Genomic DNA, 17,327 nt, shown 5'->3' on the forward strand with positions numbered 1-17,327 from the left:
AGGAAGGCAAAAGGAAATACAAAACATGTATCCAGTCTAATAAATTGTCAAGTGGTAAGTAAAGTATTCAGTATTTTTGAATTTGTTCATTGTACCAAACCAACAGTAATTAAAGACGAAATGAACTCTGACCTTAAGAAGGATGGAGGAAGGCAGGTGGTTGATACTCGAGTGATCGGCGGTGTCAGAACTTCTCGCCTGGCAGTCGTCGTACGGGTGCAGGCAGCAGGGGGACGAGTCCGAACTGTGGGGCAGGTCGGCGTGAAGGCCCGGCCCGCAGCAGCCATCAGCGGGGGAGGAGGAAGAGGAGGAGGCAGAGGAGGAGGAGGAAGATGAATCGGAGGAGGAGGAGGGAAGTGGACAGAGGGGAAGGTGGCAGTGGCCGGTTTCAGAGTTCGAGGCGGCCTCTCCCCCGCCTCCTCCCACTCCCCCGTTGTCCAGCCCTCCGTCGGGGGCGGCGAAGGCGCAGCGCGGCTGCTTACAGGGGGTGCACCTCTGCACCTCTGAGCACTTCCTCTTGCACACCTGCGCCCACACACACACACACACACACACACACACACACACTCTTCAGGCAGGTTAAGGCAGATTTGAGTGTACAGCCTTTAGATGCAATTGCAGCATTGAAGAACCTCACGCCGCCCACATAATGAAACACTGAATCAAAACGGGACCCTTTACAAACAACATTTAAAAAGTGGTTGCTTCGAGTGTGATGTTTGATTTGTGACTGCTGCGACTCTGTCGTTACATCTTGAGAGCACAACAAACTCACTGTGTAATGTTTCCCTTTAAAACACTTGGACTTTTGTTGAAGCGTTGCACTGATTTTAATCCGCCCTTTTTTGTCTGATATTATAAACAGCTGGGCTGCTCCGTCAGTCTTAATCCTGTGGCTACTAGATAGAACATTTTCTGCAGCAGCAGCACTGGTAAATCGTGGCTGTTGAGGCAATCTGGACAGATTTTAATTAATGCTCTCTCCTCGCGAGCTACAGCGTTCGGTACTGTCGGTGCAGCTACCTACCATCTCAGTGTAGTCACTGGTGCAGCCAGGCACAGGTACAGGTACAGGTATGGGCACGGTCACAGACACCCCAGCAGTTCGGAACAGCACCGGCGGTGGAATCAGTTTGGCAGGAACGGCTGCTAAAAGGCTCCTCCCTTGGCCCTCCCAGATAGCCAGCTCCCGCGGGGACAACAGGTACTTGGAGCAGTCCACGGGGGATGCGAGCGTCGCGTACCGCTCGGCGAGCTTCGAGGCCGCTGCGATGCCAACTCCACCCACGCTGGGGAGACCGATTCCCGTGATGCTGTTGCGGCGGCACGCGCTGCCGTTGGCGCCGGCCTCCAAGTGGTCGCTGTCGTCGTCGAGGCCGCTGCTGTTGCTGTGGACAATGAAGCAGAGCATGCAAGGCAGCTGCAGGAAACAGTTCCTCTTCTTCTTCTTCCTGTGATGCAACTTGCGCGTCCTTTTCTTCAGGCGGTAACCATTTTTCGAGAGAAGATGGCCCATATAGATGATTCAAGGAAACTCTGGAACAAACAGGAGTCAATTCATTCGTTATTCTACTATTCAGGAATAATCTAAGGACCTGCAGGATCACAGCAGAGCAGGACTGGATATCATTATTAGTGTCATATTAGTGTCAACACAATACCTGAGTTTGGGTAGCAATACCAAAACAAGGCTTCTTTCAGTACCTTACTTTTTATTTCAAATAATTGAATGTGCTAACACAAGCAACCATACAAGACCTTTCTGACATAAAATCTAACATCGCCAAAGTTATGAAATAAGTTATGAAATAAGTAAATATCTATGAAAAGTATATGTAAACCAGATCTGATAAGCATTCAATTAACTTCCAACACTTGACAGTTTTCAACACTCCAAAACATTTAGGTTCAATCGACCCCTCAGTAGTGTGGTAGCGAGAAAGAGCAGCCTCATATCGTAAAAATATACATTCACACAATCATTTACTATACAATAAAAAATATATATGTTGATGACCTGCATCAACATGTAAGTTCCTCTGCCAACAATATTCCCTGGAATACAAAATGAATATATATATTGTATGTGCAAATACAGGAGAAATAGCTAGCCTAGTTGAAACTAAGCAAATTCTCTCTTTGCATTTGATTTTTTATACTGTCCTTTATTTCAGAGACAAAATGTTCCTGGTATTATCCTCAGCTCACAAATTTCAGAATGCATTTTCGGAGACTAGCGTCCCCCATCACTGACATCTGATTCATGCTAGAAAAAGATCCCTCCACAATCAATCACGTTTGAGTATAGCATGATATAGAGAAAATGTGAGCCACTTTCTGAAAGTGTCACGAACCATCAAGGTAGATCAACTTAAACAGCTGGTAACGCATATGATGCTAAGAGAGGACCGATGGCAGCCAACGCTGTCTTCACACTGGTACCGCGATGTAGCACACATTAGGAGGCTGCACAGCCACAACCTAGCTTGATATCATCGTGACATAATTTCGAGTGCAAAGCCTAAAACTGCACGCAAAGAGCAGCAAGCTTTACAGCCGTGCCGTCGTAACCATTTGACCTGTATTAAGCTAATTTGTGCTGTGAATACATTACTTGTCACATGTTTAAAACCCTGCTTTCGTTGCCCGCGTTTCTGTTTGCGTGCTAAACAGCAGATGTCTATTACAATAGTATAGTGTAGCGAGGAAACAGCAGCGATGCATCGTCTCGTCGCAGCCGAATGCAAAGATGTAAACATTGAACAGGTGGTCATTTGTTTAGCATACACACACACACACACAGTAGTATTGATGTGACGGTGTTTGTGTTTTTGCCTTAAGTCGCGACGAGTTTATGTCTAATATTGTCTCCAATTTAACAACGTATTCACGCCCTCGTTTAAAGAAAAATGACACGGTTCGGGTGCTAGCCCGGTTCTGCTTTCTGACAGGCTAGCTCGCCCCATCAGTAGATGCTAAGTTAGCTGTAGCCACAACATGAAACATCTCTCACCACTTCACACGGTGCTCCCTCACGCCGGACGGTGCTCGCATAATGCTGCTATGCTGCACGGCCAAGGTGAGTGCTGACAAGTCCCGGCAGGAGAGACACGGAGGCGAGAACCCCTGCTACTGAACTAGCGTAGTGTTTACCCAAACAGTGGCAGCTCTGGCTCTGCTGCTCTGGAGGACAACACTTCCGCACCGAGAGGGCAGCGGGAAGGAAGCCGACGAGGCCAGTTCATAATTCGTCACGGTGGCTGGATGAACCTGCCTGCTGTAAAAGGCCTTGTTAGGAGAAGTGAAGCTGAAAGTAGCAATATAAAGCTGCTCTTTTTTCATCTGTTTTAGGGGCCCTGTATTTATATCTGTTTTTAATACCTTTATTATATCAAATGATATTATAATGTCCGTACATGGTGCATATTTCCAGGGTCAGGGTTATCTTGGTGCTGGATTGAGACTTTAATGCTTGTTTTCAAGATGTTTACTGTGTTTTACAGTTTATATATCTATAAAAGTAAATAAAAACATGTATGGATACTTGCAATAATCCAGTATTATAATGATATAAACATGTAATACTACATGCACACATGCATATGCACACACTATATTACGTCTATTAATAAATAAATAGAAAAAAACAAACTCCAATCGCATAAATGGTGAAATAACGTTTATAATTATTATTGTTATTTATAGGGGATACATTCCAATCGACATATTTACAATATTCGACACTTGAAATGCTCTACAATCATCTACAACAGTTTCTTAAATGGCCTCTAGGACTTTCTGCATTACAAAGTGGAGTGTGGAGGCAGGGGATCTAATGGAAGATGCTGATGATGAGTTGCATTTTGGGAAAGGCAGAGTCTAGTGTTTTGGGAGCTCGACCCATACTCGGGAATAAAAATCAGGATATCTTCATTTGTCTCTTGTGAGTTCCGCAACTTTATGTATTCGCAAAACACTAAATCACTGGACTATCCCTTTAATGCTTCTATACTCAAACTAGTTGCACAACTAAGACAGTGCTTGTTTTAGCATGCCATGCACACATTTCAGGAAATAATCTGCAAGTCAGTTCAAGTGAATATAATAAAAAACAGTCGCATTATTAATTGTTAGGCTATTACTGTTGTTAAATATTCCTTTCAAAATCATTACTTTGCTATTCAATTTAAATGACATTTTCAGTCCTCTCTCTCTCTCGCTCTCTCTCTCTCCCTCTCCCTCTCTCTCACACACACACGCACACAGTTTATGGGCGTGTAACTTTGCAGCCACCACCAGCTCCTCAAGGCTGAACGGCAACTCCCAAAATAGCAATGCGAATTCGGGAAGCCTCGGGGGGGGGGGAAAGAAAAAATGGCTGAAGCCCTTTCACCAATAACTCGACAAGTAGCTAAAGAAAACCAGGAGATCGGGACCCCATCTGTCGATTATCGTCTTGAAGACGTCGAAGATTGTTTGATTTACGACCGGCATGGAGTCCCTGTTCCGTTCAAGAAATTATATCAAGACAGGAAATCGGTCATAATTTTCGTGCGGGTAGGGGAAAAAATTAAACTTTGTTTGGCTTAACCTTGCTGGTGACTCATAGGCTAGACTGCCTCAAGTAAAAATCTCGAGAGGTTTGAGTTATTGAGCCTCATAAAGGCATCACAGTGTAGGCAACAGGTGAGCATCAGCCTTGCTGGACAGATGCCCCAACAGCTTCCCCTGCTATTGATGACAATGAAGAGATCATGTCCATAGGTGAACACAGAGGGTTTCACACATATAGGTGCCGGATGAGAGTTTTTAAAAAGTAATATCTCGTTTCTCTATAACCCTTTTGACCCATTACTCTACGTCCCTGCAGAACTTCTTGTGCTACAGCTGTAAAGAATATGTGGAGGATTTGAGCAAAATACCTGGAGAAGCACTGGAGGTGAGTCCTGACCCGTCGGTCAGTTGCACATTTAACTTGCAAACTGTTAAAGGAAGATAGTTTGGGTAATTATGAAATCTTGGGTTATTGATTCTGGAAACTCCCGACATGTAATGTGCGGCCTTTGCAGGATGCTGACATTCGACTGGTTGTGATTGGTCAGTCTGCTCATCGTCACATAGAGGTAATTCATTAAATGATTCTTGTGCATCATTTCAGTCTTCCACATTTGTTCCTGTACATCATGCTGATTTTCAATCTCTGCAGCCATTCTGCTCGCTGACGGGGTATCCTCATGAAATATACGTGGACCCGGAGAGGTGCATTTATCAAAAGCTTGGGATGAAGCGAGATGAGACATATACCGACTCGGGTATGCAACAACAGTATGAGGGCATGTAACCCCAGCATATTCTGTGACGGTGAAGAATTGTATCCATGTGTGTGTGTGTTTCATCTACATAGCCCATCCTAGCTCCCATGTGAAGTCTGGTATCTTTATGGGACAACTGAAGAGTATATGGAGGGCCATGACTAGCCCTGCATTCGACTTCCAGGGGGACATGCATCAACAAGGTGGAGCCATCATTGCAGGACCAGGTCATCTTTCCTCTCTCTCTCTCTCTCTCTCTCTCTCTCTCTCTCTGCTTCCTTGTATCTTTCTCTTTTCCTCCCTCACTCTTTTCCTCTCTCTGCAGGCCCCCAAGTTCATTTCTCCCATTTCGACATGAACCGCCTGGACCACATGCCCATCGACTGGCTCCTGCAGCTCGCCGGAGTTCAACAGACTCTGGACTTCAGCGATAAGCCGAAGATCCTCCATGTGTAGCCAGCTGGACTGCCTGAAAGCCTGCTTCGTCCCACGTCGCTGTCGTCGTCACACTCATGCAGCGAGATGGTGCACACAAGAAAGAGTTTAGGCAACATCATTCTCCACAACATAAATCTTGGATAGGTCTGAAACAAACAGAGTGTGAAAGTTCATTCCTGACCTGAACTCAAGGTCTCCTTAGCTTTATCTCCCTCAGAGCTTCCATTCACATTCATCATTGATGAATTTGAAAGCTTTGGAAAAGAGATTTGGTGAAAAAAGCTTGTTTCCGTTGATCGTGCCTGTGATGAGTGATGTATGGTTGAGTGTGTAAAAGGGATATGAATGCATTAGCCTACTATTTAACATATTTTCTATCTTTTTCATCAGAGCTATATTATTATGTCTTATGTTGTAGTGAGATGGTTGTGTGGATGCACATTTCAAAACAACTGATGCACTGATGTAAGTGATTGTTCTTATCACAGTCTTATTTGTACCACTTTCCTCTACACAGTGTTCATGAGATTGCAATTAAAGTTGAATTACTATTTCTTGGCTGCATTTTTTTCTTGTGTCATGCTCTACTCTGAAATGCATGGCAATTGCGCAGTCATATCAATCAAAAAAGAAAAAAGGCACACACTGGGACTACATTTCCCACGTTACAGCGGCTGCAGATCGACGAGTGGAGGGTGGGCGCTGGACTCCTAATCCTGATACGTCAACATGCAGTGGATTTCAGAGAGGAGAAACCTGCCCCTGCTCACAGACGTCACCACCGGAGGAGACGGCGAGACCTCGGTTGACACACAACACTCGCAGTTCCAGATCATCAGACCATGCTATATTAACACGGCACCAAAACACGGATACGCTGCCGCACTGCGAAGCGACGGGGGTCTGTTGCAGCTGCTCGGGAATGTCCACCGTGCAGACCTGAAGACAGCATGAAGCGCAAGAGCGAGAGGATGAGAGCCGAGTCGAGGAAAAAGCGCTGCGCAGCTCACAGCAGCTCAGAGGCGGAGCCAAACTCTAATATTTACACCGAGATAACAGGTAGGGCTTCACAGGGTCTGCGGGATGAACCCTGCGATCTTTAAGCTCAGTTGTCAGGTTATGCGGGGACGCACGAAGCAGGCTGCGCATGCACGGCCTTGCGTTATAAATGACCAGGGTGTGTGAAAGAATTTTGGGGATTTTTTCCCCCAGCTTTTTACCTAATATGGCGACACCCTACGTCCGTTTTATAGTGAATGCAGCGGGGTTGCCTCGTTTTGGCAGTATGTGCACAAAATACACAATCTCAGCTTGACTTTGTCTGCATCATTTTTTTAACAGAATGTGTATGGAGATGGAATTGTGTATTCGTGCCTTGAATGTCATAGTCAGCAGCCCACTGTCAGCGTCTTCCAACGCAGATTTTAATATATTTCATGGCGTTTTCCTGGTCGTTGACTTGCGCAGCTCAAATCTCGGGAAGGGCGGTTCTTATGTAAATCACTCATTTGATTGGCCGATGGATCGCCCTAGCAACCGCTTGGGCAAGGTTCCCGGGGCCTATCATGTGTCTTATGTGAATAACTTTAAACTGAAACGGGCGCGACTGACGGGACGTTCGTCCAATCACGTAGCGTCCTGAATCAGTAGTAGCCAATAGCGTCCCGTGGAACACCGTAGGGGAGGAGTCGGGCGGAGGTCATTTTTTAGCAGAGTGCGCACTTGCACAAAACTCTCCTTCCCTCTTCGCCTGGTAACTTTCTTGTCCCGGGGAGTTAAATCAGGTGCAAAACATTTTACTTTTAACGCTATTTAAAAAAAAAAAAAAACATATCACCTTATAATACTTTTAAAATACGTCTTGCGCAATATCAGTGGACGTTTTACTCAGTATGCGCAAGTGCTCGTGAAGAAAATCAACGTCAAAACAGTCATGTTCAGAACCGTGAGCAAGATGACCGCGGACGATGTTTCGTCGAGATGTGTTGAGTTTACCAAGGGTAAGTAGTTGCAAGAATATACGTTAGAGAAGCAGCGTCAGTTGTAGACAAAGAGGAGCTGGTTATGGGCGAAATTGAGACGACAGAAGTTTGTATGCACGACAAAAGCAAGTTAACTGTCTCTTTATGTTGCCCCCCCCCCCTCCCTCCCTTCCTCTCCTTCTTCCAGATCAACTGTATTTCGCCATATTGAAGCAAAAGATCAAGAGCACGGCCGAACGACACTGTTTCTGCATAGATGAGGAGCTGGCGTACGAGAAGTAAGTTTTTAGTCACGTCGCATCTTTACTTTTTGAACAGGGTCTCTGTGCTTTGAGCCCCCTGACCTTTGACCTACTGCTCTGGGTGCAACACTTAAATGGTCCGACAGTTCCGTACTGTGAGTGTAGCTTTGACTGTGAAAGTTAATCATCGAACCCAGGTTAGTTTTTCCAGTATTGATCGAAGTGTTTTATCTACTTTAGATTAAAAGGAAATAGCACATTTGTACTGTTATGGGGGGGGGAATCCACAATAGCATTAAAAAAATAAAGGCAAATGAAAGCAACTTTTTCCTCAGAACATTGTTTTTGTTTATTTGGTGTCAGGAGAGACCGCGACTGACCTATTCGGTTTTGTGCCAGTGGTACAAAAAAAGACATCCAGTCTTTGCATATTTTTTTTTCTCCCGGTATGAATGACCCAGTCTAGCATCAAATGCTTCCAAATATAGTCTTTACGCTCTCATATTTTACCGTTTCAGCCCGAGGTAGCTGATTCTATCTCGTGAAACTTCCCCAGAGACCATAGCTGGCTGCATAAATAGCCACTCTGACACACTCTTCCTCTCTCGCTCTCGCTCTCTCTCTCTCCTCAGCTTCTATGCGGACTTCGGTCCCCTTAACCTGGCCATGTTTTATCGCTTCTGCTGCAAGCTGACAAAGAAGCTCACGGTAAAGTAAACCGCTGCTCCTAATTGTCCTTCCTGCAGAATGGGAGTCAAAACGCAGGTCAATCAATATCTATTTATACCTGCAGTACAGGTCAATTGATAGCCCTAACGTCCCTGGGTGAAGTCAACTTGTGTCTTTATATGAATAATAAAGTAAAATAAATGGTCACATGTCGGTTCACACTGTTGCTCTGAATGTCTCTGCACAGTCCATTACGCTCTCGAGGAAGAAGATCATATTTTACACCTGTGGAGACCAGAAGAAACAAGCCAACGCCGCCTACCTAATCGGCTCGTATGCGGTAAGCGGCGCTCGAACGCACGTGTTGCACGTAGCTTGTGAAAGTATGTCTGCGTGTAATGCGAGAGGCACCTGCTGACTGTACACTTTGTATTTAAAGGTAATGCATCTAAACATGATGCCAGAAGAGGCCCACAGTCTGCTGGTGTCGAGGAATTCAACATATATCCCATTCAGGTAACATTTCACTGTTATCGTAGATATTTAACTTGGTATTCCTCTTTCCTATAAGGACGGCTATGTGAGACACCAGATTGTTTTCTTCCCAGAGAAGAACGTCTCGGTAAATAAAGATCCCCACTACGCTGTGCTGATAAAGACGGTCGGTTTATTTTATGTTTCAGAGACGCTTCATTCGGATCCTGCATGTACAATCTGAACATCCTAGATTGCCTTCGCGGGGTTCACAAGGTTTGTCCTTTTAGGATTTGTTGACTCCTCTTTCCTGCTGTGTCGTGCCCCTGATGAAATTAACTCCCTCTCCTCTGTCTGCCAGGCTCTGCAGTACGGCTGGCTCGACTTCTCCAACTTTGACGTGGAAGAATACGAGCACTACGAGAGAGCAGAGAACGGAGACTTAAACTGGATCATCCCAGGAAAGTTCCTAGCGTTCAGTGGGCCTCATCCAAAGAGCAAAATAGAGAATGGTAAGTGAAGCTTCAGTCTTCAGCTGTAGCTTTTTAATAAACCGCGTCTGCTCTAGTTTTTAACGGCCTTTTGCTCCCCTCTGGCCTCAGGGTACCCTTTGCACGCTCCCGAGGCTTACATCCCGTACTTCAGGAATCACAACATCACCACCGTCATCAGACTCAACAAGAAGATGTACGACGCCAGGCGCTTCACAGATTCCGGCTTTGATCACCACGATCTGTTCTTCGTGGACGGGAGTACGCCGAACGACTCCATCGTCAGGAAGTTCCTCAACATCTGCGAGAACGCAGAAGGAGCCATCGCCATCCACTGCAAAGGTCAGATCTCTAACCCACGTTCACGGCGCCCGGTAGTCGTTCAAACTATTCTGTCCGATCTGTAGTTGGTGCAAGACGCTTCGAGTCTAACACCGTGAAACTTTTTCGTTTTCTTCCAGCTGGTCTGGGGAGGACTGGCACTCTGATTGGCTGCTATATGATGAAACATTACTGCCTGAGTGCTGCAGAGGCCATTGCCTGGATACGGATCTGCAGACCAGGGTCCATCATTGGGCCTCAGCAGAACTTCGTTGAAGAGTGGGTGTTCACTGATTTTAAAATCGTATGCGTTTGTCCTTAATATTAAATATCCATGACTAAATAAGCAACAGCCAAAGTTAAAGTTCAGAGCATAACATCCGGTGGTGTTATTTATCAAGACTTGATGGACTGTGCTGGCAGCAGAAACGGTCAATGCCACAACGGTTAGCGCATTTCAACTCAAATGTTGCTCAACTCTAATTGGTGCAGGGAAATATGTGCGTAACATTTTCCCAAGGGAGGCGACCGCGCCCTCTTCAAACCTGTGAGAATGTCCCGGGGGATCTTAATAACAATGGCGGCGGTGGTTTGGCAAGAAAATTGTGTTTATTTTGCCCTTTTTGTTTCTACACCAGCAAGCAGAACAGTCTGTGGGCAGAGGGAGACGTCTTCCGGGAGAAGGTGCAAAACGAACGCGAGAACGGCAAGGTGGCCGTCGCCAGGATCCTGTCCGGAGTGGATGACATCACCATCAACGGGAGCAACAAGAACCATCCGTCCAACAAAGAAGAAACGGACCGGGTGAGTTTTTGAGAAGGCGCTCTTGCCTCTCTTTCTGGTGTATCAACTTTGCGGCAGGATTTTTTTTTAAAGTACTTGAGTAAGCAGAAAACACAAGGACACGCCGCTTGGTCTGTTCATAGCCGTCTCTTTGTTCCTCCAGTACGACGAGGAGGAGGAGAGAAACGGCCTCACGCAGGGTGATAAACTGCGAGCCCTGAAGAGCAAGAGGCAAGCCAGATCGTCCTCGGGTTCACTATCGTAAGTAGCCGGGCGGCCCGCGAGTCTCATCGCGCCGACGCAATGTAGTACCCGTCAGTCTCTTGGATCCATTATACAGTCTTTCAAATGACAAGTAGCTTATGATTTCATAAAGACGAGGAAGTTGTGTTTGTTATTTCGTCTGATGAGCTTTCTCATTTCCTCAGTGTTTACTCGGGGTCGTCAGCTGTTCTTCTGGGGTCAGGGTTCAGGCACGGCCAATCTGTCAGGGCTGCTCTCCCCGACTCCCACCATGACACCTTTTTATTTATCTCTATCTTTAGGAACCAAGCAGTATCCCTGTAATATTTCAATAACTCTGTCTTTGTGTCCCCCTGGTTATTTTTAATAAATGTCATCAAGTGTGATATAACTCATCCCATTTTCATCCAAGTCGAGGAAGTAGTTGTTTGGAGGACTGGATTAGAGTTATCTGATACGCAATCTTCCAGCATTTTTCTTTTTTGTTGTTGAGGTCTGGATTTAGAACGGCACAAAAGATGTGGAAGTTAAATATGTAATATGCCGGTTAGTTTTACTGCAGGATTGGGAGTCTGTCAATTTTCTCCGATCATAATCTTTAAAAAAAATCAAATCTCAGGGTTGAGGGAAAATAAATACGCCAGGCCAAATCAACGTGGCGCTTGCTAGTTGCTATTTTATCATGTCCCAATGTCCGTGAGGCAAATTATGATTTGCTTTTTTTTATTTATTTATTTATTTATTTTTAGCTAATTTAAAAATCACTGGTACATGACGGGCAAATTAAAGCTTCATACTGAAGCTCCATACTCGATCTAATCGTTGATGCACAGATGCATAAAGTACAGCTGAACAGACTGTAACATGTGACTAGCCAGCTCTATGAAAGCATTGCGGCCCAACAGGAGCAGCTAAGTGCTAATGCTACCCCCCCCCCCCCCTACAGTTATCTGAACAGGAAGAACCCAGATAGTGTATTTCTTTGCTCCCCATCTGAATGAAGTCCACATCGTTCGTGCCCGTGTAAATCGAGCCGTGGAAGGTTGTCTGTCGGCGTGGCTGAGGGCGGCTGAATGTACCCATGTGAATCTGGCTTTTGTTGTCCCATGTCAGGCAGGTGGTAGTGTTCTGCAGCAGCCTCATGGGCACGGTGTGGCCGATGTGTTGCCTGCCGCTCAAAAGATAGCCGAGAGGGGCAGAGAGAGGGAGAGAGAGAGAGTGGGGGGAGAGGAAAATCAGAGAGAGAGGATGTGAGGTTTTGTATGACGGAGGTAAGTGCACATCACTTCCTTTTTAACTGACAACCTCTTCCTGTAGAAATGGTATGGCTGACTTTTTGAAGTTGTTTGCTTTCTTTTCTGTCTTTCTTTGGACGTCTGTATGGTTTGAAGCGGATATGCACTTAGTGGATGCGTTGCATTTACACGGCTGACATCGTCGTCCTCTCGCGGACACACTGAGCCGATCTGCTTTGATATCGAGGCTTACATCCCAGATATCCCCCCGAGTCACAGTGAAGCTGCTGTACTTGTTAACAGCGTCAGCGATTATTCAACTAATCACGGTTTCACGTCGGATCTGGATTCGTTGAATGAAATGATTTAGTGCTCGGCTTGCGCTGCTGACATTGCACGTCCCGGGAACAAGTGTTAGGAAGGGAAGCCTGGTCCTCGATCTGATCCGCAGGAGTTACTTCCTCATTGTTCCTGCTCAACCATTTAAGCTGCAGCTGTTTTGGTGGGAAATTACCACTTTGAGGTGTTTTTAAGGAGTTTAATTAGCGGCTTTAAATGTCATTCTAATACAAAGGATTGCATTAAGCATCACGTGAGCTTCAGTGGCGGTAGTGGGATGAAAACGGGGGTTTACCCGTTCTCGGGAGAGAGTTCAGGCAGAAGGGAGATTTGTTGACACTCGTGCCTGAGCAGGGCTTCTAACTTCCAGCTGAAGTTCACCATCTGTCTGTTTGTATTAAGCAACACTGATGTTGCATGTTGAGTTCCAGAGACGATTAGAACGACGATTCTTCTGAAAATGTTCTCTGCCGTTTTCACGCATGGCAACAGGCATGAAGCCCTTGGACATGCACGCATGCACATGCCTCTGTGTTCGATCTATGTTTGTGTCTAACATGTGATTAATGTTGGGCCGGGTTCATTGTCTGTTTTCCATTGCTTCTGTGACTGGATCAGTGTACACATGGCACCAGAGCTTCAGCTTCTTCTCATATCGTCCATTTGTGTGGAACAGAATTCAAAATTCGATAAAGGATGAAGGCAAATTTTACCATTTTTAGACATGTTCGTACGTATTAGAGCTCGACCGATGTATTGACAGGCTGGCATCAATCACTGTACATATAAAACCTATCGGTAGTATATTTGACAGAAATTGCTGTCAATATATGTTTTCATATGCTGCAGATTTGACCTCTTTTCTTAGATTGAGAGATTATATTACAGTTATTTAAAATACAATTTCCTATTTTCGCTCCCATATTTTTTTGTGTGTGGGGGGATAATAATAATAATTTAATTATTGTGATTTAAGTCATCTTTTATCTTCTGTTAGTATTGACTGCAAAATACCCCGCTGCCCTACGTACTATATATTTGTCCTAACTTTGCAACGACTAAATTACCATCATTGTCCAAAATGTTAACGTTTTAGTTTGAAACCTAAATATCACTCGGTGTATTATTAGCTTTTCTGTCCTCTCTAATATCGAGATTTACTTCAAACATTCCCACATGGGTCGAGTTCTAAGCACAAAGTGCTGACGCGTGAGAACAAGTGGAGAACGTAGACTTGCTGACTGATGCGAGGCTCTGTGAGAGGTGTTTCATCTGATCCAGTCCCAGTGGAAACGCAGAACATCAGAGGCTTTGTGTCCCGCCCGGACGTCTCTTGTCTCTCCTTCCTTTTTATTCCCCACCTTTTTTTTTTCTTTTTTCCGTTTGCTCTTGTTTGGATTTGTCCTCCTTTCAGATGGCTGGTAGCCATGCTGCTCTCCTCCCTGTGTAGCCTTGCCCTGTGGTGGATTGTGTATGGCTTCCCTTCTTCCATCCTGCATTTCTGTATAGACGGGTTAGGATTTCAATGAGCTCTGCCGCCCGTCAGCCCCCAAAAAACCTGCCCCCGTTTCTGGAGCTCTAACTGAGAATGCTGTAAGTGAGCCCCCCAGTCTCTCTTTTTCCTGTTTTTAAAATTCCCAACCCCAACAAGAAATTTGTTTAAAATCATCCTGTTCTTTATTCTTTCTGCAAGTACAGTGAAGTTAAAGCTGATCAGCAGAGCCAGTTTTTCTAAATCTAAAACATCAGAGGCTCCTGTCTTGTCTTTGTCACCATTTTCTGTACATAATCTGTTTCCATCATCCTGTCATTTTTAAACATCCTGCTTTGCTGGTTATTGTGTTGACTGGACTGTTAAAAGACATTTAAGCGTTCTTGTTGACTATGATCGCTCAGTGAAAAGGAAGATCAAGTTCCTCTGAAGTTGTTTCGTGCCCCCCCCCCCCCCCCCGGCTTCTTCTGGTACTACTCTGCTTTACTAATCCTACCTGGCTGTTGAAGCTGCAGGAATGATCTAACACTATTCAGATTATTAAAACCTTCCTGCCCCCCTCTATACAGTCTTTGACCCCTCTGTCCTGTGTCACCTTTTGTCCTCGGAGGTCTCAATAGATCAACTTTTTACTCTCTTGTAACTTTCTTTTCGCAGACAAGAAGAGAATAAGATTCACACCAGGTCGTCGTCACAGTCCCTCAGGTAAAGTTTGCAGCGCGCACACACACACACGCACACACACCAGGCATAACTACGCTCTGACAAACGACATGGCTCGGCGTGATTCATGACATTCCGTCTCCTCTGCAGCAGGGTCATATTGCAGGCCAGCGTTCAGGGCTGCAAGGCCAGCATCAACCCCATGGCTCTGTCCGACCAATCGGACAGCAGGAAGAGGACCAGAACCTCTCTGCCAGCCAACGGAGTAGAAGGAAGGTCAGTGTCTATATGTGTGACGCCCGGTATGCTTTTCACTCCATGACAGACCAGATGTATGATCAGGGAGAGCAGCGCGAGAAAATAAAACCATGACTGACGGCTTAAAGATAAATGTTTTCAGGAAATGAATAAATCCTGTTTTTATGTGAACTTGACACGCAGTTGAAAAGCAACCAAGAGGCTATAGCCACTCGTGGGTCCTCGTGGATTGAATTTAACGGCTTCCCTTCTCTCTGCCAGCTCCCTGTGCCACACCAGACTGGTCAGGTCTCTCGGCAACTTGCATGTAGTGGCCGGCGACAGGGACCCAATGTGTTGGGAGCCATGTGGCAGCCGTAGAGACGCAGCCAGCGCCGCAGCCAACGCGGGCACTCTCATCAACTTAAACATGGCACAGGTCCACTTGCAGGCAAGCTCCCTCAAAAACCCCACTGCGAGCCACCAACGGTCGTTGGCGGTCACCTTTTTCTACGAAGACATGTTCTCTACGCTGTCCAAACGGGGGAAGTCGTGTTCAATTTGGTTTCCCGCCAGTTTGGACAGATGCTCAGATCATGACGTTTAGTGTCTGTGTAAATTCAGCGGCTCCACGCTCCATCTTTCTCCTCTTAAAGCTCCTAATCACTCAATGTTCTTAGGCTGGGACGCATCAACAAGGAGTCGATGTTTTAAACATCTAGTTGTGGTTCATCCACTTGTCAATCAAATGTTTTACTCCGTTAGAGATTAGCAGGACTCAATGTCGATCTCACTTTTAACTGTTTTGATGCGACAGTGCAGCTGTCTCGCGTGTCTGGAGGACGGTGTCTTTGTGGTATTTGGGGGGAGATGACAGTTCCTTGAAGAAAGATAAAAAATCAAAATGAGTCTGCCAGCATAAATCCTTAAATAACACAGTAAACTAATAATTACTGCTATTATAGCTTTTTTGGACTGTCATTTAGTTGAAGTTTTATTCTTGCCATGGCTACATAATTATCATCAGACAAAACAAATAATTACCACGATGGTGCAACCCAGCCACTGTTCTTCTTTCCTCAGCTGTTGTACTAACATTATCTATCTATATCTATATCTATATATCCCCTGACGTTTAGTCTGACCCTGCTTATGTACCGCTCTACGGTACCGCTCTACGGTTCCCCCTACCTCAGTGTCCCTGATGCTTCTTTCCTCTCATGTTCTCGAAGAGCAGGTTTCCGACTGGCTATAGCTTCTCTGGGCTCTGCTGCTCACGGTGTTTCCTGTCTCTGTAGGTCATGGCACTGGTTTCTAATCCGTCGTGTGTCTCATTTCTCTTTCCCTCTTTTCTTTTTCTTAAACGCAACAGACGCACCGTCTCCAGAGGACGTAAAGCTCGCAGCTCTTTGCAATCAAATCGATTTTCTAGGCTATGGTATCTATCGCCTCTTCATTTTGTTAGTTACCCCTTTAAAGTGTCTGGTTCATGAGCAGAAACATTGAATGAAATAATGTAAATAAATAGACGCTGACTTCTCTTTTCTTCCTTCATAGTCACTCCATACCCAAAGCTAGAGCTCCTCTCCTTCGGTGAATCTGCGGCTCTGGAAATCCCGAGGAACTTTACATGGAACCCAACTTCTATATAACCCTACTACTCGTTCACATTTGAGTTTGGAACAAACTTTAACCAACTTGATGTAACACAAATCATTTATAGATTTTGATTACAAGTTTGTTTTACCCGTAAGGCACTTTTGGTGTTTATACTTTTTAACAAAGAATCATGAAACATACCGATAGTTTTAATCGTTGCCTGATTGTTCCTACTTATTGAAGCATGCAGTAGCAAACATGTGAATCCCACATATCTTCCAGAATGAGCACACTGCTGCAGATATTCTGGTTCATGAAACGAGTTTATATTCAGTTAGAACAGACTGGATGGAGGTAAGCAGGAGAACGTGGCCCTCCATGGATGTAGTGAAAACATAAAGTCCATCCCACAATACAGCACTGTGCTCATGTTGCCCTCATTATCTGGCATGCCATCACTTGTGAAGCTCTTCAGCTATATTACAAGACTGTAAATATGTCAACATTTGATATACTAGTTTGTATTTTTTTAATATTTTGTACTATGTTTGAATCATGCTATGAAATACATCAATGGGGCTTTGTCTAAATCATGTTCATAATCCACTGACGACATTTGCTTTACGCACAGACTCAAGACTTTAAATAATGTACTCCTAAGTATTTCTCTGGCCCTTGGGCCGTGTGCCATGTAATAAATGCATTCAAATTTCAAGTTGACTTTTTACTGATCACGTGAAGAAGTTCTACGTCATTCATTTTTATACTAAGTCAAGTCTTTGAGTAGTTACAGCATTGCCTACTAGT

The 17,327-nt window shown here is 45.1% G+C and overlaps 3 protein-coding genes across 7 annotated transcripts in view; 2 read left to right on the plus strand and 1 right to left on the minus strand.

The window, feature by feature from the left end:
• Positions 1-3,128, minus strand: part of fbxl17 (F-box and leucine-rich repeat protein 17) — a 194,104-nt gene extending 190,976 nt beyond the window's left edge. The window contains exons 1-3 of the mRNA XM_079270163.1: positions 3,014-3,128; positions 1,028-1,536; positions 133-525 (exon numbers count right to left, since the gene is read on the minus strand). Of these exons, the coding sequence (XP_079126289.1) occupies positions 133-525; positions 1,028-1,516 (882 nt within the window). The 5' untranslated portion in view covers positions 1,517-1,536; positions 3,014-3,128. The remainder of the gene's footprint in view (positions 1-132; positions 526-1,027; positions 1,537-3,013) is intronic.
• A 1,221-nt stretch (positions 3,129-4,349) lies between these two features.
• prxl2c (peroxiredoxin like 2C) lies at positions 4,350-6,276 on the plus strand. Of its 2 annotated transcripts, none has more exons than XM_079269478.1 (6): positions 4,350-4,557; positions 4,871-4,939; positions 5,070-5,123; positions 5,207-5,312; positions 5,405-5,539; positions 5,638-6,276. In XM_079269478.1, the coding sequence occupies exons 1-6, from the start codon at positions 4,375-4,377 to the stop codon at positions 5,766-5,768; spliced, it is 678 nt and encodes a 225-aa protein (XP_079125604.1). In that variant the 5' UTR covers positions 4,350-4,374; the 3' UTR covers positions 5,769-6,276. The 2 variants fall into 2 exon arrangements, with proteins under 2 accessions (XP_079125604.1, XP_079125605.1); XM_079269479.1 differs by having other exon boundaries at positions 5,405-5,515.
• Positions 6,277-6,535: 259 nt separating this feature from the next.
• Positions 6,536-17,229, plus strand: cdc14b (cell division cycle 14B). Of its 4 annotated transcripts, none has more exons than XM_079269829.1 (16): positions 6,536-6,809; positions 7,920-8,010; positions 8,607-8,682; positions 8,891-8,983; positions 9,083-9,159; positions 9,327-9,393; positions 9,479-9,629; positions 9,720-9,950; positions 10,070-10,208; positions 10,568-10,733; positions 10,876-10,973; positions 14,679-14,726; positions 14,835-14,960; positions 15,204-15,372; positions 16,294-16,359; positions 16,479-17,229. In XM_079269829.1, the coding sequence occupies exons 1-15, from the start codon at positions 6,701-6,703 to the stop codon at positions 16,315-16,317; spliced, it is 1,665 nt and encodes a 554-aa protein (XP_079125955.1). In that variant the 5' UTR covers positions 6,536-6,700; the 3' UTR covers positions 16,318-16,359; positions 16,479-17,229. The 4 variants fall into 4 exon arrangements, with proteins under 4 accessions (XP_079125955.1, XP_079125956.1, XP_079125958.1 ...); XM_079269831.1 differs by lacking the exon at positions 6,536-6,809 and adding an exon at positions 7,539-7,750; XM_079269830.1 differs by lacking the exon at positions 16,294-16,359.
• Positions 17,230-17,327: the final 98 nt, after the last annotated feature.

Source organism: Melanostigma gelatinosum (assembly GCF_949748355.1).
Source record: "Melanostigma gelatinosum genome assembly, chromosome: 6".
NCBI lineage: Eukaryota > Metazoa > Chordata > Actinopteri > Perciformes > Zoarcidae > Melanostigma > Melanostigma gelatinosum.

Excerpts from the sequence above, each read along its gene's own strand:
- prxl2c (XM_079269478.1), top strand. The coding sequence starts at position 4,375 with ATGGCTGAAGCCCTTTCACCAATAACTCGACAAGTAGCTAAAGAAAAC. Across the intron at positions 4,558-4,870 it reads CGGTCATAATTTTCGTGCGG|AACTTCTTGTGCTACAGCTG; the intron begins GTAGGGGAAAAA and ends ACGTCCCTGCAG. Across the intron at positions 4,940-5,069 it reads TACCTGGAGAAGCACTGGAG|GATGCTGACATTCGACTGGT; the intron begins GTGAGTCCTGAC and ends CGGCCTTTGCAG.
- cdc14b (XM_079269829.1), top strand. The coding sequence starts at position 6,701 with ATGAAGCGCAAGAGCGAGAGGATGAGAGCCGAGTCGAGGAAAAAGCGC. Across the intron at positions 6,810-7,919 it reads TATTTACACCGAGATAACAG|ATCAACTGTATTTCGCCATA; the intron begins GTAGGGCTTCAC and ends TCCTTCTTCCAG. Across the intron at positions 8,683-8,890 it reads AGCTGACAAAGAAGCTCACG|TCCATTACGCTCTCGAGGAA; the intron begins GTAAAGTAAACC and ends GTCTCTGCACAG.